Below are 25,087 nucleotides of genomic sequence, written 5' to 3' on the forward strand. Positions count from 1 at the left end.
ACACTCTTCCACACCGTGTTCCCAATGTGCTTCCCCAACTACATTCTTTTGTGTTTGTGTATATAGCTGGCTAGGACTAATTTAAAATTCCTCACTTAGACAATGCATTCTTGCCCAAGTGCTACACAGCTGCTTCAGTCACTCAGAATATTTCACAGGAGGTTGGTTTTGCTTACAAGTGGACATCTTCCCTGACGTCTGCTATAAATTAGCCTGTAAGTGCAAATAAAGGGAGTTCTATTGCATTGTTTGGTGAGTTTCCTTGTGAGAAAATGCTCAACAACAAAAAATAAAAGGAAAATTAGCCCAACAATAATATCATTTTGAGTGTATGTATTTCTGGGAATTGTATTTGCAAGCTTAATAATGAGCAACAGTCTTGCTTCTGTTGGAAAACCAGGAAAAGGGAAATGGTAGGCGGGTATACTTTACCTATAAAACTATAGCCTCATAGGTATCTACAGATATTTTTATGTAACACTAACATAATTGCATTATATATAGTACATTATATATTATTTCCATAATGCATTCTATTAATAATATTAAGTATATTACTGTAATACATGCATAACAAAGCTGTAGCTAGGTATTCTTAGAGTTCATTTAATAAAAATTTATGTAATAAACTTCTAAAACCATATTTGCTTGCAATGTTTTGAACAGTTAAACAGCTGCTTGGATCGGAAAACATGTAACTTCCTGCTGCAGCGGTGCATTTTAATTCACAAATTCCTGATTTTATTTCCTTGAATTCAGAGCACCACAACTACACTTAAAAGAGTATTAGCTCTGGATTATTTTATTTTTTTTTAAAGACAGGGTCTTATTTTAAATTTCTACCTTATAATACTCCATTGTAATATGAGCATATACACAGATGAGAAACTATTTAGGTCAGCTCACTGTCCAAATACCTTTTTGCGAAGACAACAACAAAAGTGTTCAATATCATACCAATTAATACCAGCATAGCTGTGTGGCTCATAACTAACAAAAAAAATCAAATCATATTTAAACCACCCACTGAGCTAAGAATATTTAGAATTACAATTGTAGCACACTATAACAAAGGATTTCACAAGCTCTATATCCTTATTGCAGACAGCTCATACATTAAACATTTGATTATGTGAGAAAAACAGAACACACCGTCTATGCAAAAACCTTCTGTCTAGCATAGCAACAATAATATTTCATTGAAAACCCCTCAAACTTGTAAGTGAAGCTACTTTATTACTTACACAGTATTGGCTTTATCTTCTGGGTGGCCAAGTATGCACTAGGCAAAATAAAATGAAGTTCTGCAAAAAAAGAAACTTTCTAATTCGTTTGTGTTGGACTACTTGGAATACTTCTCTGAAAATCTAGGTTATATTTCAGTATCTCATAAAACACTGCGTATGACCTGGCACAACATACGCCTAAGAGGGTTCGTCATGCCCCAAACTCTTTGGCATTTCAAAACATTTAAAAGGCAACCTCCTGACATATGACAAATTTCCACGGACAGCAGCAGCTGCACAGCCTGGTGCTGTTGCCACTATTAACCTCAGTTACAATTTGATGGTTGAATTAAGTTGTCTGCCAGCAGTTCCAGCTGGCATAATACATTACTATGTGGTGTCATGCTGTTTATCTATGGTCAGTGTTGTGACATGCTGAGCTCCGTGTGTTTATCCTCTTTTAACAGATAAAGCTTAAATCCTGGAACTTCATGCAAAGTACTGATTTCTTTAAGTCATAGCAAATCCAAACCTTATCAGTTCTAGTTTTATATAAATTTCATCAAAATAAACCTATAAACAAATTAAATTCTCTCATCTCTGCACGCTGCGGTACCATACATGACAAGACTTGGGAAAAGGATGGTCCAAAGATATAGCTAAATAGCACCTTGGAGACAAATAAAGTTTCATATCTTTATATTTCCTGGCTTTCAGATTGCTGCAAGAGCCAAAACAGTCCCTGGAACATCAGTACAAACTCAGGGTAACCTCCTGCACCTAATACTGATTCCAAAAAGATGTACAATCCCATCCGACCTCCAGCTTCCTTGTGCCCTAGATTCTCAGTAAGTGTTATTCAAAGACACATCTGCAGGATACCAAAAAGAATATAATTTGATTGGAGACAAGCATATATGTAAAGTAACAAAGGTCATTACATCGCTAATGCTCACCCTTTTAAAGCAAAGGTGCCCAACTTACTGTCCGCAGGCACAAGCTATCTACCCCAGATGTCCTGTTTTCTGAGATGGGTACCTGCAGAGGGGTCAGGCTGCAGAGCTCCTCATCCCATAGTCACGATAAACAAAAATTAACCTGCTTCCCCCGTTATCATTTAATAGATCCCTGCTGTACCAAAAATGGGAGAACTGTAAACCACAGCATGTGCATAAGCTCTATTGCCCTGAATATCATATTTATTTCTAACACACTAAGTTTGAAACTGTGTATAGCTGTGACTTCAAAACAGGTTTCAGAATCTGATTTTAAGAATAGCAATAGAGGAGTAATTCCATTGTGAAGGCTTACTTTGAGATGCTGGGAATACTTCACAGTGGTATTTTGGCAAACAACTTGTTATTTGAGAAACAACTATTTCTTGTCCTCTCCAGAGGTAAAAATGAGTTTAAGGGTTTTTTTCACACATCATTCTGTTTTATATCCATCTTCACAAACACCATTATGTTTATTACTAGGAAGCCTTATTTAGGACAAAAAACCCCACAAACTAAAATGTGTTTCTTGTTCCATTTCAAAATATATTAATTTCTCTATTCAGTTTCCTTTCCTTAAAAATAGAAACATGCTTCAAGGTGAATAACTTTTCAAAATGTAGACAATGAAGCAAGGATAACCTTCCTAAGTAAAGCAAGTTAATAAAAAGGATAGGACTTTACACAGTCCTATGCTGTTCACATTCACCACACAGTTCTGCAAACAAGAAAGATAACCCTTTCGTCAATATTATACTAAACTCACAACTAAGCCACGTTTAGCAAGTTCTGAGATTTTCCTGCGAGATTAGCTTTTCACTTGTACGCTATTTTTAATGGCATTGACCTTTATCGTTTCCAATAGTGAATCAAAACAAGGAGGCTGTTACCCATGGTCCCACATGGAGCCAACAGGAAGCATCCTCGTCTCTGCCATTTCGCTGACCTCTTGGGATGTGACTGGACTCTTTGCTTCTGCCTGCTCTGAGAGCGGGCACACTTTTTCCCCTCTTCCTAATTACAGCAGCAACTATAATGAAACATTACAACATTACTAACTCCCTTCACCACAACACAGGGCCTGATCACTTGTAAAAGGTTTCCTTCTTTGCAGTTACAATAATTCTCTTTGAGCTGTTCCTCAACCCATATCAAAAGCTCAGAGAATAATCAAGTAAAAAACTCTTAATATGCTTTTCTGAGATCAAAATGAGTTTTAAACAGAGTTTTGGTTTTGTTATGTGGGTTTTTTGGGGGAGGAAAGGGGTGATGTCTTTCAATTAATGTGAATGAGAGACTTTCCCAAGCAAATGTGTAAGGAATGCAGAACGGAGCCCTTGAGGTATTTGGGGGATGGCGAGGGAAACAAAATTAAAAGTGACTGAGGTGCCTCTGTTAAAACCACCTACTTTGTACACACACGAATATTTCCTCATTAAAAATTCATAAGGATTGTATAGTTTTAATGCACATGTGGCCAGTGTTACAGTTCAATAGCCAGAACTCTTAAAAAGGGGGGAGAAAAAAAGGGGGGGGGGGGGGGGTGGGGAGAAGATATTTTACTGGTTTTTAACTGATTCCCTTTTCATGGGAGATAGAAACCTCCTTTTTTAAAGGCTAGAGCACAGCTGCTACAAAAGCCTGCCATTCTAAGAAAGGTCTGAACAGATGAAAAACAAATCAGTATTTCTGTTGCAATTCATACTCACAACCACTGCCCATTTCCTACTTCAGAATCTCTGCATGTTCTTGCCCCAACAAAGGATGAAATCATGTCCCTTAGTCACAAACCTTTCCTACAATCACCAGGCTGTCAGTGGGGAGCACCTTGAATGGCTCCTTAGCTGCAAAGGATAATAAGGCAGAAAAAGTAGAAAAGGACCACGAAAGGGGAAGAGCCCTCCCTATACCAGCTTTGAAAGTCTGAACAAGAAGGCTCAGCACTGGATTTCTGTAGGTCAGCCTGGGATAATTACAGCTTCAGCAGGACCTACTTGCTGTTTAAGAACACACTGATTTTTTTCTTTATGATCATTTTTTCTGGTGCAGGTTATCCTCCAGCTCTACTATAGTCTGTTGTATTTTAAAGGTGGAGACATCTCTTTAGGAGCAAGCGTAATGGGGACATGTATCACAAGCTGGGTTATGTTGACATCTCCCACCCTGTTACTTTATTTTCTCTGGTAAGGTGAAGAGCTTTCTGCTGCTCTTTTCCTTGTCATTTTCTGCCATGGTACAAATGACCCATTTGACTTTTCAGGGGTTGCTTTTTTTTTTTCCTCTTTGTCAAAAAGCTATCTGCACCTGGCAAAAAGCACTGACTTTAGACAGAAGGCAGACAGGCATCAGAAAAACCCTCAGCAAACTATCCAAGCTTGTATTGGGGACTGAAGGAAGACCGAGTGACCCATCATTAGACCTCTGGCATAGCTGTGCAAAGGAAGTCTTGCAATGAAGATAACTGCCTAAGGATTGCTCTGCAGAGGGGTTACAGTATTTAACTTGGTTCCCCCCCCCCCCCCCCCCCCCCCCCCAAGACACTCCTAAATGCTTTCTAATGCAACACAAACCACTCACTCATTGGGCAGATCCCCCTTTCAGTGACCTGCAATGCATATTTGAAGAGTATTGTTTTTCAGCAGCGTGAATTACTTCCTCCTCCTCCTCCTCCGCTGTACGGTGCATGTGACTCCCTCCGTGGCCTTCACCACTTGCTCTAGGGATGAGGAACAGTGAACAAACAACTAAATGCAGGTTTCCAGCCGCATTCTTGCCCAGGCCTAGCCAGCCCACTCCAGTAACGCCACATGCCTGTGGTTTAAGCAGATTTAGAGCAATTAATTTTGCTCCGTTTTCAGCAGCTCTTTGGTACCCTCTGTTCTGACTCTTAGTATCAGCATCCCACCACTTAGTCACAGGTGTCCTGTATTTACATCTTCCCAAGCCATCTCCACTGTAGTACCAACCCAAATTGTCCAACCCAGCTCTTTCCATCTTGATTTTTATTTAATCTCATACTCCATTTCTCCTGCTCCTATTTTTAACCTCTCTTTTGCCCTTTCCACTAATCTTTTTAAAAGCAGAGGCCTTAGAGTGAGTTAAGCCTTAATAATGGTATCATCATCTATGAAGATCACCTTCATCTGCAGCCCAGCTGAGCACGCACAGTTCCCTCATGCTGGTTAATGTGCTATTTGGCTTAGTGCTGTGACACTTCAGTGCGGATGAGAGGCTCAGGAGGTATCGCTCTGCATTCCATCCAGGACATGTAAATCCCTAATAAAATAGGCTGCCTTCCTACACACTAATTTCCAATTCTGTCTATCTTCTTGTTATAACAAATCCAATGCTATTAGTAAAATATTTAGTGTTCTCTGTTTGACTTTCATTCCCCAGAATTATTTGGCAAGAAAGTTCTCTATATCCCAAGATAATTATCTCACTATTGGCCTCAGGAAGACAGAATATTTTTGTTGCGAATGACCACATCTGTACCATGTCAGGCTTAGTTAGAGGTTAGTAAAGGGTACTACTACTCTGCCTACAAATTTTCATGCTCACAATATCTTACAGCTACATTAAGAGTGACAGATTAGACCATACTCTTACAATAAATGTCAGTCACAAAAGCATGCCACTTCACTGGTGGCAGCAACAAACTTTTGGGAAGACAGGCAAAATGTAAATTTGATCAATGTGAGTTTGTTCAATAATACTGCTCAAACTTTGACCAGTCAGCATAAGCCTACTTTTTTATATATCCTTGTGATTATAGCATGTTTATTATTAGGTATTTCATAGGATTAAACAAAATTTATTCATATGCTTATGCCCACATCTCACATGGGCAAAGACAATCTTAAGTTGACAACTATACCGGACAATACTGTAAACAGTAAGCGCAATTCCCGTTTATGACACTGGATTTCTGAGAAAAAGGAGAGAGAATTTGATCAAGTATTTGATAGATCACCATGAGGAAATTTCTAGGCTCTCTATGACGGCATTCTATAGCCTACAGCCATACTGACGCTTAAAACATTATTGCTTAAAATTCTTTTAACAAGTAAAATCAAAATGAAAAGGCAGATAAATCTATAGTCCAACTGACATTTTTTTATCACTATATGCTCAGTATTTCTTCATTCATGAAAAGGCAGATAAATCTATAGTCCAACTGACATTTTTTTATCACTATATGCTCAGTATTTCTTCATTCATTCTGCTAAGATCATCTCATCTGAATCACTTTGCATTGCTACTCTCTATTAGGTCAATTCAGAACTCTGAAATTGAAGCTTTCATCATACTTCATCATATGTCAGAAGACCAAAGCCTGACATATGGCAATCTTTCATTTTTCTTTAAGATTTTTTTCCTCATTTTTAGAAATTTTTAAAATAACTATTTTTTTTGCCTGAATCGCTAGGTTCAAAGGTTTACTGCATTTGCAAAATTAATCTTTTTTTATGTGACAATATGATATTAGCTTTTCAGGTGAGAAGTATGTTTTATTAAATGTTTTGTATTGAGCTCACTGTACAACTTTCAGATATTCATTTATAGGCACAAATACTAATACTATAAATCCATCATCACGTACAATGACTTGGTAATCAGAATTCTTATACTCCAGTCCCCAATTAATAAGGCTACAATTTTTCCATCAATGCATTTCATTCACATACACTATTGTTAATTACAGTCCAGAGCCCTGTACATTTCTTTGAGTTCCTTTATATTATTTTCTTTAGGCACACAAATCCAACAAGTTACTTTAAGAATTACTTTTACTGGGAATTCCTCACTGTTTATATATGATACACACACATATAACATACTGAGTGAATGGTGTTAGATCATTGATTTCATTGTTTAATATACATCTTTGTTTCACATTTGTAACGTATATTGTTTTAAAGCTTGCATCTCAGCCAAATGAAAATAGATCATTATTGAACTGTGCAAGACCACATCTGAAACACAGGGACAAATCTCTGCCAGATTTCAAAGCCTGAATATTTCAAATCTGAACATAACAGCATTGAGGGAGGAGAGGGGAGTGGATAAAAATCTCAATTTTGCATAATTTCTTTAAATCTTGGCCAAAACACTTTTCCATTTGTTCTCAGAAAAAACCCAGCTGGTTTTTAATGAATCTCTGTAAGAAGTTAACCCCTGGCTTAACCCAAAATGAACTAAACAACCACCAAAATATCTGACGAAATTATTCGCACTAGAGATTAAAAATACAGAATTAGAACAAATCTGTACTAAGCTTTCAAAAAGGACTTTTGAATAGGGAATGAGAAAAAAGATCTCAAAATTAAAGTTTTAATCTTTTAAATGTGGGTAGTTTTTGAGACAAAATCCACGTCTTGGAAGATTTTTAAAGGACAGTTTAGCACAAATAATCTATATAATGTTACATTTGCCTGAAGGATGGCAACACTACTGTTAATGACAGTACCTATTCCATTCTAGGAAAATACAGTATACAATTCTATTAAACAGTTATAAAAATAGTGCATAAAACATATTTAGAAAGGGTCAATGGTGCAGTATATTAGTTGTTTTTTCTCAGAAGAGGAATTTATGACCCACACTCATCATGCAACCAAGCAAACAAGGAATAGGTAGTCAAATTTATGATGGTTCAGATTATACAAAAAAACCAAAGCAATCCAGAAGTATGGGAGATGTGTAGAAACTGGATTGTTGGCATTGTTCTAAGCAAAAGTCATGCAGATCAAATGATTCCTGATGGACTGGTTGCTGATGAAAATTGTGTCATATCAAGAACCGATTGACCTCCAGCATCACTTCAGACAAAGGTGTGTTTAGTTAAGATAAATGATACTTCTTTGGCTTTGGTAACAGCCAATTGATTTTGAGGTGACAATCACCAATCAGCATTATTAAAAAAATCTTCTGATAAAGGCTACCTGCCAGTAATAAACAAAAGAACCTAGAAATAAGAAGCACAAATCATCAAGGGGTGATGTATATCCTTACCCAAGCCTTCCTCCACAAAGTTTGGTAAGCTTTAACTACTTCCATCGCCTCTGTCTCTGAGAGAAGAGGAGGAGGGAGCAAAGAGGGGTCAGAGGATAACGACCTGCAGCAGTGCCTCCTATTGTGTTCCTATCAGCCCCTTCTTGCATCATTCCCCTAAGTCTTTTCTCTGATGTTGTTAGGAATAAAGCAAAAAAGAAGCCACTTTCAATTTAATTCTATAAAGTCAGGTAGAATAAAACTAAATGGGTATACATAGGCAAATATAACAGTAATAAAAATAACACTTAGAAATCCCTTGTTTTCAGCAATATAATAAAATGAAATAAATACATGGTGAGGAAAGTACAAGCAAATAAGCCAGAAAATAAGGCTTATACATTTCCAAAATTAACATAAAGAAAACACACGGAATAGCTGACATGCAAAAGGAGAAATGCCAGTAAAGAACAAAAATAAATTGCTTTGACTTTTAGCATTCTGGGATGTAGATAACTCGCTGGGTAATTGGCTGATTGACTGTTCTGCTAACTTTCTGGGTGAGTGGCGGAGCAGGCAGGCTGCCTTCCTTCAGGCTCACTGCTGGTAAACTGGCACTGATATTATACATACACACACACACTTTCTCTTTTTAATTTTTTTGAGTCCGTGCTCATTCTGTCTCACACGGGAGCTTGAAATTTCACTGGGAAATGAAAGGTAATTGCATTTAGAACAAATATTGCCAAACCGGCAGTATTGTTCGGATCTATGAGTTCATACTTAGTTAACCTGAATTTATCCTAACAACTGATGTAAACAGTATGTTCATGTGCAGCTCTAAGATAGAAATTCATGATGATTCATGCTATTCTTAATGCCAGAACATTGACTTATGAGCTACAGGTAATACTACCAAAATAACATTGCATATAAAAGAAGTGTTCCCAAAGTCAAGATCGATACGAGTCGCCCAGCTCTACTACTATTTCAACAAATTACTATTGAAACAAGAGAAATACTATTTCTAGTTTTAGTTCAGCCTGTGGATTGCAGTAGGAAAGTCAGCAGCAGCTGCTCTCACAGATTACTCTTTTTACATTAGCCCGTTACTAAAGTTTGACAGTAAAATCTGTAAGCCAGTATAAAAGGTTCTTTCAGTCATCCTGCCAGACCGATCTGGTAATACCTTGCATGATTTTGTCTGCTTTTCGCTAGCTCACAGTGCTTCATTAGGGTTTGTTTTTCATATATCCCATACATCATCTTTTAAATGTTGTTGAACTACACAGTGACTTAAATAGGTCATCAGAAAAGATTTGATTTCAGAAAATGTTCTTATTTCATGGGAGTCTGACTGTGGATCACAAAGAAGTGTACATGCTGTTCACCCTTCCCAGATACAAGTTTTAAGTTTTGTATAAATGCAGTTAATGAAAAAAGCATCCAAACCTGCTTTTATATGTGACTAACTCAGCAGGAAAATCGGGCGATCAATGGGACTTTTTCATAGTGTACCACCAGTGACTTCAATAGCATACACTAAAGCGACATATTTACCACGTCTGAAACATGCAAGCATTAAAATAAATAAAGTGCACAGCTAATGCTCTACAGTTCATTAACTGTGCCAGAGTTTTAGCCCATTGAACCTCAGCCTCACTAAGACACATCAAGTATTCACAGAAATGAATTTGCCAGGTTAATTTACAAACAGAAAGCGTGGCATACCACATGTTAGCACGTTACACAAGTTAAAGCAAGAGTGGCAACAATGACATGCCTATACCGGCTTTTGCATACATTGGCATGAGCCCAGAGTCCTCAAGAGTTCATGCTCTGGTTGCTGGCACATGCTCAGCTTCATGTGTCCAGTATGCAGCCTTCATAAATCAGGGGTCCATATTCTGGGGAGACAGCAACCAGTGCTTCACTTCCCAGCCTGCACCTATCTTTTTTCCTAAAACGCTTGCTAATGAAATAGCTGCTCAGCAGCACGCCAGATACGTATCTGAAGAAATATGGGCTGTTCCTCTGAAAGAGCATGGAACATTAGGGAATAGCACCTCCATAACATCGAGGTATGAAAAGCCACAAGGGCTACTGAGAGGCATTAGGCGAGCTGAAAAAATGAAACTTGGCTTAGCTCACTTATGTGAGAATTAAACCCTAATTCTTTTATTGAGAAATTGTCACATGAAAATGCTTTACTCTATTTGTGGGGAAAACAGGCCTAAAGTAATGGCATAGGACTTCACGCACACTTATGGAAACTGTTTAAATAATTATAAAGGTATAGAATACTACACATAAAAAAGAAGTACCTGTCTTGGTAGGTTATTTAAACACAGTAAGAGTAAGCAAACAGAACGACGTAAGAACACAACTACACTGACAAAGGACAGATTTTTCTTTTTCATGATGATATAGGAATCACATGCCTAGGAAATTAATATTTCATCTAAAACCAGAAAACTTTTGGGAATTTTCAAAGGAAAGAGACTTGAAACGAGAAAACAAAACTTTAGGACATGCATCCAATTAGCATGGCAACTCAACACAGAGGTGGGAAGATCAGAGATTTCCTTATGTCAGGATGTACAAAAGAAGTAAGTCTACATAAAGATCATTTCCAACATGTGCTATTGCTAACCCCTTCCAAACAGGTGCCTTCCTATGCTCCATGCATGTCCTCCACCGCTCTGCTAATATTTATGATTTTATGATACCATTTTTTCTACTGTTGTTAAATGTTTCTCTTTTCATTGTCACTGCTTAATATAAATTATAACAAGGCAAGTAGAAAAGTAGGAAATGGGTGAATGAAGGAGAAATTATGTCAGAGCTATTAGCTAAGATAAAACTTCTCTTATGGTAAGAATCTGAATACGACTAGGTAGGTATATGAAACTTGGGAGCAGCTGCTGTGCAATAACATAGTCAACAGGGAAAAACAAGTGAAGTGTCTTGTTTGGTTCTGAAAAGGCATTTAATTTGATTTACACAAACTACAAAGCAATCATCAGACCACTAATCGCACCTGAATGCAAGGAAATTGGGAGAGAAGTCTTGTAACAAAAAGGTCTGTATTTTACCCTTTATCTCTGTGCAGATGACAGTTTGAATTACAAAAAAAAAAAGAAATAAATATATCAATTTACTGCATTCTCAGTTGTAGAGAAGGCAAAAAGAACAGAACTTCCCCCACCTATCCAGAATGTCAGCACTCAACCTGAAAATAGGGACAACAGAAACAAAAATAGGAAGAAAAGTAGAAATCAATGCAATGTCATCAGCAGGAAGCTTTAAAGTTTCACCGAGCTTCTCTAAAAGACAATTTGGTCAGCACCGGCTGGTTACACAGGCCCAGAGAAAGCAGCTTTACACAGACTTCCTAAGCCTCAAAGTCCCAGTGAATTTCCCAAGGATATTTACTGCATGTAGATGCTCCAGAGGGGTCTTCCTTGTATTCAGCTGTGTAAGAGTTTCACAACATTAACATCACTTCTGAATGTTAAACTAAGCTGAAATTGTACTTCTCTGAATATTCAACGAACTGGATTCAAATCCATTTTTTAGACTATAAAAAGAGTACATTGTCATTACATACAAAACAAATCTTTGCAGATAAAAATCTTACTTTCAGATAACATTTCAGGCTTCGTGCCCATCAGTATTTTTTTAAGGATATATACATTTCATGGTGATTTTCATGATGTCACTAAGAGATTATCGTATTTTTGGCTTGCTTAGACAAGGAAAGTGAGTATTACACCATTGTTTATAAATGGTGAACCCTACAAAGAGAAAAGAATTAGTTTAAGTTAAATGATAACAGTACTATAAAATAATATGGATAATAATAGGCTACAATTAGATTAAAGATTAGAAAAGGCAGAAAATTTTAAAAGTTTAGCTATTACAGAATTAAAGATTTGGAGCGACTTTCAAATTATTACAGAAAGGGGTTTATGCCTGGACAGGGCTTACTGGAGTTAGAAATTGCAGCTTGTGACATGAATTTTTGCATATCCAGAGCTGAATCCTCTCCAGGCATTTGCAAGGATCAGTAACATTTTTATTTCTTGCTTGATGCAGAACACAACTTCAGGAGCTTGCCACGCTTCTCCCTTTTTGCTAAAAAAGGCTAAAGAGAGGGAACGTTGGACAGTTTTTGCTGGCAACCTGAACTGGTCCAGTACTGAAAAATTTTCAGATGTCTGTGTTGGTATACCTTGCTGACATACTCACAGTTAAAGCAACTGTCAGATTTGGACTGATAAGGATTTATTGGTTACAGTGGCAAAGACATGTAAAAAGAAAAAAAGAAAAAAAAAACAACCCACAACCTGTGACACGTTACAATTTCTTCTTCTCTGACACATTATAATTTTTAGGCACATTATTTTGAACTGAAGTCTCAGTGTTCTTAATGGAGTGCTGGAAAGCAATTAATGGGGTGGTTAGTTTATGGTGTATATGATGAGAGGGGAAGCTGAACAAATTTTCTTTCTGTCCCTGGAAACTCAGCCTGGCTGCAACCCATTCTGGTCTTACCTTCCTAAATATTTTTGTAAGTTCACATAACCGTCCAGTACGAAAGCTTAATACAGTACTCAAACTTCACTCCAAAGGGAGAATTGTCCCTTGTGAGGCATTTGCACTTCTCAGAAATACCTAAAAGCAATTAACGGAATAAAGGGGAAAAAAGCTATCAAATTCTCAACTTAGCTGCTGACACGGTACAGAAAACACTGTTTTGTTCTGAACATAATGTACTTTAAACTCCCATTTCAGCTGAAAAGCATGTCTTTAAGGTCTTTTAAAGAGTATTAACTTACTTTGCATTAATAAACAAATGTGAACACTGAACATCAAAAAAATAGAACACTTGGTGAAAATAACAAATGTACCATGTGTCTGAGGAATGTACATTAGCTGTAGAAGTTTCTTTCATTAGCCATTAATTATAGCATCAGAGCAAAAGTGTTACTGTTATGGTTGAGACTGTATGCTTTATAATCAACTTGGTTTTTTTCAGATATCTACATCTAAAATATTTTTTCCTGATTTAACATCTTTCATATTTTTTCATAGACAGAAATGAATTTATTTTAAGAGATTCAAGCTGCCCCTTTGGCAGTCTTGTGGGTTATAAAGGCACGATAAAAACATTTTATTTGTGCTTCAACAAGTTCCTTGCATTATGCTAACTCGAGTGGCTTATTTTTAACTGAATCTGCTTATTTCTACAGCAGGAAGTTTACTATCATTGCATAGAACAATTTTAGTTTATTCTTTCAAGTTCACAAGCAAATAAAAATACACATTTTTATTCCAGTACAATGTTTCTCTCTGTATTCCCCTCAGCAAAACACTTTCTGAAGTAGAGCATAGAGGAATTTTGTAATTCTTTTTTTCACAGAATATGTGCATAGCTCAGACTATACAAACATCCTCTATAGCTCTCCCAGTCACTTTCCATTTCAAGAACGAGGCAGTTTGTGTTAACACAAGACAGCTTATCATGTGCTAAGTCTGCATGCAATTTTCTCGTGAGAACAACCATTTTGTACCTACTTGACACATGCAGCACTATACTACACCCAACTAATCAATTCCGTCTATATTAAGAAGTGGGGAGAGAAACTGCCCACAGCTGTTATATTACATCAGCTTTCCTAACTACTTCAGACAACTCTTTTGGGGGATTTTTTTTCCATTAAACTAAATTGGCATAAAACATAGCCCTTCTTTCTATTTCTTTTCAATTTTTTTTTTTTATTTTGCCTTCTCAGAGATTATTGGTGAAGCACAAGTGTCAGAGAACAAGCTATGCTTTCTGTAGGCATCCCCAGAAGTTTTGAAGGCAACAAGCTCCCAGGGTCATTGGGTACCCTTGGAGGATCTCTAGATTAGCATTATATGAATGAGTAATAGCATGTTTTCCTCAGAGACTCCACAGGCTAGTCTAGACATGAACTTTTGGAAGAGAATAACTGATAGCATTTTTTTTTTCTTATAAGTAAGCAAATGAGAAATGTCTGTCAATTAATATCAAGTCAGAGATAAACAACACACACAAAAGAAAAAGGTATCAGTAGGGCCCAGGAAACTCTCTGAGAAGGAAGGATGGAGTTTCGAGCTTTTCTTCTGATACTAACTTTTACATAAGACCACCATGGTGTTGAGATGTTCCTGTTCAGAGCTTAAGGTCTCTCACATTTCATGTAAGGATGTACCAGATGAGGCACCAAACTTTGGTCTTCTTAACAGTAAACATGCTAAAGACCATGTTGCATATGAATACAAGAAATATAATATTTTTGGGGAGATTGAAAATGTTATTCCATAAATAGCCTACAGCTGAGGGACTGAAACCACAAAATACTGAACAAAAGGACTCTGCTATCAGCTTAGCTCACAGCTCACTTCACAAGATTAGCTCAGTTATTGACCAGCTAACACTAATTTTTATCAGCTTGGCTTCCCAGCATGCTGCTCTGTAACTTCATACAAACTGCCCTTCAACCACATATCTGTTTTTCCTACTTCTCCAAACAGTCTGCCGTTTCTTTATAGAAAAGCTTGCATCAGTCCTAAGTGGTACTGTTCAGATTTATCATCCCAAAAAAGATTCTATATTACGTGAATACATTGAAATGAAATACTGATATCTATGACAAAGATGTTCCTAAAACTGCTGTGTCCCCATAGAACATTTTTATTTTGCCATGCTTGCATTTCCAACAGAAATGTGTTTTCTCAGGGAGAAAAATGCAAATAGCTACACTCAAAAGTATAGCAATGCAACCTGGCAAACCACTGACGTCTTAAATATCGTTACTATACCACATACATACCAGCAGTTGGCAACTTCGTGCTCAAGCTGAACCATAGTTTCACGCCAGAACTGGAGGAATGTAATCCCAGCAGCGCATTCAGAATGGCATAAACACTCGTCATGCCACTGAGGAGCGCCTGCAAGGGAATGCAGCACTGGCAAGCCTTACATCTCATTATGAAGCATGGAATTAAGAGCAAAGACATGGCCTGGTAGCCCATGTTGTTTCTATCAGAGAGGGGAAAAAACACCACAAGAACTAGATAAATTAATGTGGCAGTTTAGGAGACAAACAAGAAACAGGCTTAAGGCAGAAAGAAAAGATGGGAAACACACTTGATTCTGGACCCTTCCACTAAAATTATAGAACTGATTTTACTAACCTATTTTTCAGTTTATTACGTCTATTTTTAAACAGCACTGTAATATCCAAAAGGAAACATCCTCTCTTCTTAGAATTACGCCTTTTTTTGCACATTATGGTATAGCAGCTCTACACAAGTAGACATATGGGGTATTTTCTTGTTGTCTCATCTTCTAAAATATAATGTATGTGATGCCTAATAATCTGTATTGTGACTTTGTACTTGTAAATAACAAATGACTAGAGAAAAAGAATACATTATCTTTCTGTCAGACTACATTACAAGTGCTTTGATAGTTACTTCATGCTTGTAAGACTTACAGTATGTCTGCCTATTAGAAAGAGGGTAATGTAATTTTCCTTTTCATTTCTAACTCCTCTGTTTCTGACAGTCATACTAAGAATAAGAATTTTATAATTCCTGATACAATGCTAAATCTCTTTTTGATACTGCACACTAGGACATAACAGATTCTGGCATTTAGAATTTGGGGACGGTTGGGGTGGGTTTTTTGGGGGGGTGGTGGTGTCAAAAAAGCACTGCTTTTGCATGAGTAACTTATTATCAGTCATGGAATGTAATCAAGAAATCCATAAAGGACCACAGAATTAAAATGAAAAGGTAATTTTTAATTAAGTTTGCCCAGTTTGACTTGTGATGTTGATCCTGCCTCTGTTTCTCCTCCGGTTTCTAAAAATTTCTATGCGAAATTGCAAATTAGATATCCTCCTTCTGTGCAATTAATTAAAATACTGCCTGCAGCCACATGATATTTACTTTGGAAAGCATTTCACTCTGCAATCCTTTACTTCTACAGGAGGACCAACAGTGGTTTTTCCAAGTCCAGTTTTCTGTTCCATGATGTTTCAAAGGATCCTTCAGGTCTGCTGCTGCCTCTTGCTGCTTATGTAACCAGGCAGGTATTTTCACTGAGCTACAGTAGTCCTGGCATCCATGGATCTCTCATTCTATACTTACAACACGGAACCGAGAAAAAAAAAAATACATTCAGGAGGACAGCTACAGCTGACTTCCACCCATTAAAAAAAGGAAAAGGAAAACATAACATTTTTCAAGTTGATCTGTTTGCTAGCAGGATTCTAACAATTCTTAATGACTGTGTGTAAATACAAGTGTTTTATATATGGATCCATCTTACTGGTATTTTTCAGTGTGATACTTGATTACACCAGATTATATTACTGGAAGAATAGACCACATTTATGTCTGGACTAAAGCTAAGCAGCAGCAGCAGAAGACAAGAGGATGACCTCAGCCACATCCCTTGCAGCCTTGCTGGCATTTGTCACTGTCCTCTCAGGTTCAGGGTTTATATAGTTCAACACGCATTTTCTTAGTAGAAATCAGTTCTCTCCATGCTCCAGGATGAGCCTTAAAGAACATTAATTTCAAAAAAAGCTACTCTGACTTTAGGTGATAAATAATTATTATACAGGTAAACATTTTCTTTCCTCTTTTTGATCTGTCTGCTGCCTGACATAGGTTCATAGCTTCCCCTCCCCCTTTCCTGTATTTGTTAAGCTCTTTATTTTCTGAGTATTTCCAGCCCTTCAAACCTGTTATTTGCAATAGATGTGTCTCTGGAAGAACTTCAGTAATTCATGAATTGTCAGACCTTTCCTTTCTGTGCTCAGTATTTGTAATTGCCTTTGTACTGAATATATTGCAGACAAGCATACTTATAAAAGAAACACTATATTAACTGCATCTAGAAGTAACAAAGGGAACTATCCTGCTTCACGTAAACACTAGCATCACCGTAATTAGAAAGAAGATCTCTTAATCTGACACTGAAACCAGAAGGGTGGCTCACGGTTCAATGAGCACCAAGAGGAATATGAATTGTTTTCAGTCTAGTTTCGAGTAAATGCAAAAGTGCAGTCTTGCTCCAGGAAAAATCATTCCCCATGACTATTCCCATCCTTCCTCACCTACTGGAATATGCTCAACCACACCAAATAGTAATGCAGCATAATGAGATTTTTGTAAACAATTCCAATAAGCCAACACATCAAGAAATTTTACATGAAAAATTGCTTAGGTTTCCCCAGGACTCCTAGACATATTACTAGACAAGGAAAAATAACGGTTGGAGCACTTGTACTTCTGTTCTTTGGTAATATTTAAGGTGAATTTGAACAAAGAAGTTGTTTGTTATCATTATCAACTAGATTTAGAGAATTTACTAAATCCATTGGGATTTGAAGTGGCAAGAAAACTTCAGATGCTTGAAAGGAGCTTGCACTGATTTTCCTTTTCTTCATATGTATCCAAACACACAAACTAGATAAAATTAAACAGCTTCAATCATGCAATGATGACTTACACAACAAACAGCTCTAAGAAACAGGTTTTAAAAATGCGCCTTCCCTGAATAACATCACAGCATTTCTCTAAGCATGGCTAAATGGCATTTGAGATGAATTAACGTGGTCATTTAAGGCATCCAAGATCATTAATTTATTTTCTGTTAAAAACACTTGCATGAAGTTAGGGGCACACTCCTCGGCTGCAAGCTCTTCAGAAAAAAGAAAAAAAAAAAGTTGTACAGTTGGATCCTGGCTGCGAGTCTGAAATATTATTAGCTTATAGTAACTAGTATTTTTCTATTTTTACAATAAAAAACCCCACATGTAATTCCGAATTCAATTTATGAAGATTTTAACTCTAAAGATACATATGTGATGAAAATAAAATTGTTTAACAATTTTTTAAGCATATTTCCAATCCTTCACAGTGCCTAGGAAGAACATCTTTGTTTCTTCATGTGTATTGTGTGTGCACACACACATTTCAAAAGTATAGGCAGGAAAATAAGTTAAGTAGCCAGTAATTTAGAGAACGTAAATTGCATGTTTAAAGAAGCACACCAGTACATCAAAATGTAAAAATATATTTTACCCTTTCATCACCTGAGTTTTGCTAAAGAACATCTAAATACCAGATTTTTATACCAGCTGTTTAACGTTTTTTCTATGATCTTTTTGTTGTGCTTTTCTTTCCTACCCTTTCATTCCCTCATGTTAATGTGTTACTACTACAATTGTGCAGCACAATATATACTTGCAAATTGCCATACTGAAATCTACTGAAAGTAGCTTTTACGCAATCTTATCTAATAAGTGAGGACAACACGTGACTGCATAGCATTGCCACACAGTTGGTAACTTTACAATACAGCAACACAAAGTGAGATCTGGTCCAGTAAGACTGGTCTCTACAGATAAAAAAAGAAAATCAAACCAAAAAATAAATTCGACGCTAAATTCTTACAAATACAAAGTATTATCTTTCTTTGTCTAGAAATGTGTCTAGGAATCTTGGGGAACATAACAGCAAGCTCCTGTAAAACAATCACTGTTGCAGTATTAGTTCCTGGCGTGCTTTTCTTCTGGGTCAACTGTGAAAAAAGTGTAATCTTGCTTAGTGATCTTTTATCCCGATTTCCCAAGGAAACACTGCTTATGCAATCACAGTCTTTTTGTCTATGTTTGTCTGCTTTTATTTGCTGGTTCCCTCCCAACAGCTTCTGAACCCGTTAGAGTTTCAGCCACGGGGGACAAACGAACAGCAGTCCCAGAGGTAATTATGCTCCTATAAACTTAATGAAACAAGTTATGAAACAGAGAGAGGGACTTCGTACACCCACTTCAGAAAATACCAAGTACAAGATCAACTCCAGGAAGGCCCAGGAAGCCCACAGCAGAGAAGCAGCCACGGCAGGTTGCCCCCAGCTAGAGGCACATGGGGAGTTAGAGCAGGACAGGGGCTGCCCAGGCAACTGTGATGCAGTTGCTGCTGTGGAGGGTAAGAAAAATCAGTAGTGTGGATAATAGCTCAGATGCATACTGGTTTGTGCCAGCTGACATAAGGAGGAGAGTATAAGATTTAGTTTCCTGGCCTAGATTTTGACCCTGGGTCCAGCACAGCTGGAGCAGCGTGCCCAGCCCCAGTCCTTGTCCCCAGAAGCATCACATGGACTACGGCTGACCAAATATTCTCAAGCATAAAAAGACTTGCCACAGCTGTTACTAATACTACTTTGCTACATGCTGTTCAGAGACTGCAATGTCTTTGGAGCAGGGTCCATACCACATACCACCATGATAAGGTATCTGCTAGCAAGTTGGTAATCTGCCCTATGATTCCTTAGGTAAGAGCAATGGTTAACCCCGCTGCCTATAAATTAAAAATAAACAAATAACAATAATTTAAACAAAACCAAACTGTAAATCACAGATTTTTCTATCTAATATAGATAGACCATAAAATTATATCGACAACTTTTCAGTTGTTCAGATCCTCCAAATCACTGTCTCAACTAAATGAGAGCTTCTGGATTGCTGAGACTTACTTGGAAGGACTACCTTGCTTTGTCATAGTTTTGAGAGCCCACTTCAACTTTCTTCTGTGGTATCCAGAGCATATGAAAAACTTATTTAAACTTCTACAATAAGGCCTGCTTTCCTGCTGAGATCAACACATCTCCCAAGACGACAGGGCACTGACTACAGACAGGGCAGGCACTGGAACTGAAACTATTACAAGCTGTCAATGCTTTGCCCCAAGCGTCAGACCCAAACTGAACTCTCAGCCTCTTGAATGTGAAGCCATCTCCACAGGGTCTATCACGGAAATGGGTTTGAGGTGCTCACTCTCACCTGCAGAATTTATGATCTGTAGAACTCTTTTGGTTACATTCCACAAAGCTCTTCATATTTTAACAAACAACACACTTCAGAACTATTTATTTATTTTCTTCTCTGCAGTTCTGTTTTTATTCCAAACCAAGGCCTAAATAACAGCACCACGCAAAACCTAAGTTTACTGAAGTTTTTATTCTCACATGGTATGTCAGTAATGGTACTCACTTCTTAATGCCTCTTGTTAGTAGTACAAGGTAAGCCGAGTGACATGGAGGTGCATCATGATCCAGATGCCATAACATTTGTGAGTCAGCCTTTCTGAACAAGCACAAGGCAGCAATTCTTAGTTCCAGAAAACTCAGGCTAAGTGGACAGAAAGTGCCATCTCTACAGATTATTCATGAATCACTGTTCACCCACACACAAAATACAGAAAAAGCACCTTTTGCGAGACAGTGGTTTTCAAAGCTTTTTTACAAACTGCCCAGTAAAAATACTGATATTTCATAAATGTATTTTGATCACTATTATTTATATATTTTATTACAGACATTATTAAATGTTTCATTTTTAATACTAATAAGATATTAGTAAATATAGAATTAACTTTGAAATACTAAAAGGGAAACAACTGTATCCCCAAACATATTTTTTTCTGGCTGGCTGGTGTTCCCCCGAAAACCCAATATCCTATTTCCTTTTACAGCAGCAACACAATTTATAACGATCTGAAATAGAAACCTTGTGATGCTCACGCTGTAGTTGAAAAAAAATGCATTTTTCTGAGAAGTCTATCGAAACAAATACAAACCAGGTCCAACTATATTTTGAAAAAATTGCATTTCATGCATAATATTCTAAAATAGTCAGCTTTAGAGAAATCAGTCATCTTACTGTTAAAATGAACAGTTAAGGGGCAAACAACATATGTCTCTTAGTTTGCTTGATTAAAGTTGCATAAAATGAGGAGTCCTAGCTTGAGAAAACCGCTCAGTGAGGTCTCTTGCTTGTGTAACATGCTGTTGAGAAATCACCAGAACTTGGGAGGACTGACACTTTTGTAATCCAATTCCTGTTGTGACATGCATTGAAAAACAAAATAATAAGGGGAAAGTTGTCACTAGCCTATTGGAGTATGGTTTGAAATCATTCTCTGCTAAAAAAAAAAGATTTGAGTACTCCAGGATAGGAAAGAGCCAGAATATTCTGACTCTTTACAAAAATACTTGTAAACTTCTTTATGAAGTCACTTAGTTCCACCTAAAATTTTACTTCTCTAAATTTTTTGGTTTTGACATAGATTGATTTCATTTTCCACGTAAGATAACACTCTTCTGGCTCATAATATGGCAACCACAAAAGAATTACAGTCACACGTTTCTTGTCTCTACAGCATTCACATTACTAATTTTCTGTTCTGAACAGGACCACAAGAAGTGCAAAGCCAAATTAAATGAGTAATCCTTAACTCCAGCACACCTGCCTTTCCAAGCACCTGATCTTTTAAACATAACATTACCTTAAAGGAAGCTGGATTTTCCTACTACTGTACTTCATAAAATTCTCTGCCTTCCCGTTCAGGCAAGGAATAAAAGTTCTTGTTGGCCCATTTTGATGAGCCATGAACACTGACAGCAGCTGCTGTCATAGTTCTTCATTTTAAGCACCTGCAGTACCACTCTGAAATAGCTTGTATGGAAAAGGCACAGCTGGGGAAAGATTTCTTTGTCCCAGGTTTAGGAGCACTCATCCAGATGTAGTTCATTCACACCCACCTCCTATCTCACCTTCCCAGCTGCAACTGGGACTTAGCAGATGCTGATAAGTGTATGGGACCAGAGAATGAGAAAGAGCATCCGAATCTGATGAGAATGCCATCACCTGAATTCTAGTCTTTGCCTCAAGGACCATTTATGGATTTTTGCATTAACACCATGGCCAAATATCATTACATACAGAGGAGATGATACACACTCATTTTATCTGTAATGTTCTGAAAAATCAATAAAATAAAATTAAGGTTTAGATGATGATGATACTAGAGGCTACACATCTAAGGCATTTTTTTGTTTTCTTACTGTTCTCAAGACTGTTTGCAATGTCTTTTCAGATTGAAGAATTTCTCTAACTAGATTAACTACTAAAGTTTTTTAAAGTATATGCTCAGTATGATTCCCTGATGTAAATTAAACCTTAAAAAAAAAGAGAAAATGTTTGCTTCTATTTCTAAACACTAATGCTTCACTTGCAGTACATCAGAATTTAATTTAGTAATTTCCTTTCTTGCAATAAACTTGTAATCCTATCCCCTATTCTAAATTGTTTTGTCTAAAATATTTGTGAACTTCTTTATAAACCTCCTATCATTGTTACACCTAAGATTAGGTTAGTGAATAATACACAACTATTCTTCATTCCACAGCATTTAATATTCCTAATATTAAAGAAGTATTTGTTACATCTATAAGTCTATGTGGAGAAAACATAGTATTCTTTTACATAACTGTTCAGACAGTTACCTTTATCCTAACACCTCAAGGTGCTTAAGGGATTGCTCTAGAGATTGAAACACATTGTTTTTAAATTGCAGTTAGAATATTCAAATATCTCCATGTCATATACTTACCCACCTTATTACACAACCATAAACAGCATGCACATCACACACATATATAGTAAAATATTAGCTAAAGTTGATGTTGGTATGTAATTTTTTTGCATATGGAAACGTTCATACAACATAGACTATGTTCATGCATTCATGAATGTAAGCAACTGCTTTATAGCAACATCTCTACATAATGAAGGTATTCTTACAAAGCAATATAACAATAATTTAACTTAAACTGCAGGAGCTATTGTAAGATAGGCATGATATAATTGCTCATTTTAGATGCACTGGCTAAGTAAGTTGCCCATAGATATAAAAAATAGCCTTTTAAACTTGCTCACATGATTATTCTCAAATGAAAGACCCATATATACAGACAGCAGTGTTATTACAGTATAGCTGTCACTGCTTGTTTATTCCATTGGAGTTTCTAAATGTTTTCTTCCTAACTCATTAGTTGCTCCTGAGCTCCTCTTCCCCCCTTCAAAGTAAGTCATGGAGCTTTGTCAATGCCATTGTCTGCTCCAGTGGTAATCATTGTCCAATTTCTTCAGTATAGAATTGAATTAAAATGAGGACAGAATTAAAATGGAAGTATTGCAGACCAATGAGTTAAATTACACAAATTATATGTCAGGTATAGTAGTGCTACCATTACATATACCAGTCTTCACTGTGATAGTGTACATAGTGTAGTACAAGTCTTTGACTGGATGTTTATTTTAGTTCCAAATTGATGGCAGCGCTTTCCTGTATTTTACACGTCCATCCCCATTCACTCATTTTTATGCTGTTTCTTGACTTGATGACTGTCTAGAAACTCTACTGTGCAATACAGATCAGAATGTCTCAACTTCATTATCCGATGTTTGCTTTTATATTTAAAATACAAAGACTTTTTAATTGAAGGTGGAAGGCGGTTGATCAGTTACTCACAGTCTCTCCAGGGATCTCAGTCCAAAGAAAGAGCCATTCTTCAACCATAAGATCTTGTTGTTACTCAGAATCCTACAAGAAGTCAGGAAAGAATCTGGTTAATAGAACATGATAATTCCACTGATTAAAAACATGTAATTATAGTAAATGACTGCTCTGTAAAATACTAATCACAAAATTCTCTGCTTCATTTGTATTTTCCTATCATAGCAGTAAACAAAGGTTACGGTTTCCTGAAGTGCATAGTTTCTTCTTTATCAAAACAAAAGCACATTCAAGAAGTATGTCAACAAATGAATTTTGGATTCAACTTGAAAATTGTAATACTGATAAATGCCCACACTTTACTAGTAGATTCTAAGTTTCCACTGGCAAAGGTATTTGTTGGCTTCCCAGTCGGCAAAAAGGCTGATGAGATGTTTCAGTGGATCAGCGGACGATACAGTCACTTTGCAGTGGCTGCTGTAGCAGGGATGTACAAAGAACGATACCATTGGTGGCGGACAGATACAGAGAAAGTACTGAATTGTCTAGAGCAAAGACAAACAAACCCCCACCCCTTTACCAGAAAAATAGACTAGTTCAAAAATGTTTTCCTGTTGCAACCTCTGCACAGTAGAAATTCATTAATTAAGCTATGGCTGGCCCATGAAGTAACCCCACCAAGGACACATGCAAACTGGCCCCGCATGCAAGCTATTGAAGTTGTCTGTTCTTCCTCTTCATATTAAACTACTGTAGATGTTACAGGTGGCTCTTCCTAGTTTACTGATTTTTCGTGGCTACATGCTCCCAGCTATTTCAGAAGCAATACAATATGAACAAGCACTCATTCTGAAGATGTTACCAACTTAAAAACCTTCCAATATACATAAGAAATGCAATTTGTTTTAGAAGATCAAGAAATTGGTTTTTTAAACAGATCTAGTAATTATGCAATGCAAAGGAAAAATGTTTCTCTCTGAAAAAAATCTAATTCCAACTGCTCAAGAAATGAGTATTTTAATGTAACATTTACAATAAATTATACTTCTCTAGTACACAAAATTCCATTTCCAAATAAGAGACACAGCTTGCAATAAAGATAGAAATAAAACAACAAAAAAAGTCAAAAGAAATTTTATGCTCTTAACTAGCAGACTTGAGACTTCGTGAATCAACTTTTTACTTTTGTAAAGCTTTAAAACAATCTTACATGAGACTACCTTAACTTGCCTCGCTTTTAGCGTTTCCCATTGCATATGAACGTGCTTTGCCCCAGCATACACATACCACATAAAATCTCAAGTCTAGGTGCAAAAGACAACACTTAACACTGACCCATAGTGAAACAGAAAATAACTATTGATGTAGGAAAATTAAAATACTGTAATGTAGTAAGATTTGGAGATTTTTTTCAAGTAATTTCTAAAATTCATCAATAAACCTGTAAATATGTTTTAATGTCAT

The 25,087-nt window shown here is 36.8% G+C and overlaps 1 protein-coding gene across 1 annotated transcript in view; it reads right to left on the minus strand.

Moving 5' to 3' along the window:
* The window catches only part of ADGRA1 (adhesion G protein-coupled receptor A1), a 277,279-nt gene that overhangs the window by 212,371 nt on the left and 39,821 nt on the right, over positions 1-25,087 (minus strand). Inside the window, exon 2 of the mRNA XM_055813568.1 lies at positions 23,639-23,710. Within this exon, the coding sequence (XP_055669543.1) occupies positions 23,639-23,710 (72 nt within the window). The remainder of the gene's footprint in view (positions 1-23,638; positions 23,711-25,087) is intronic.

This window comes from Falco peregrinus, chromosome 1, assembly GCF_023634155.1.
Source record: "Falco peregrinus isolate bFalPer1 chromosome 1, bFalPer1.pri, whole genome shotgun sequence".
NCBI classification, from domain to species: Eukaryota; Metazoa; Chordata; class Aves; order Falconiformes; family Falconidae; genus Falco; species Falco peregrinus.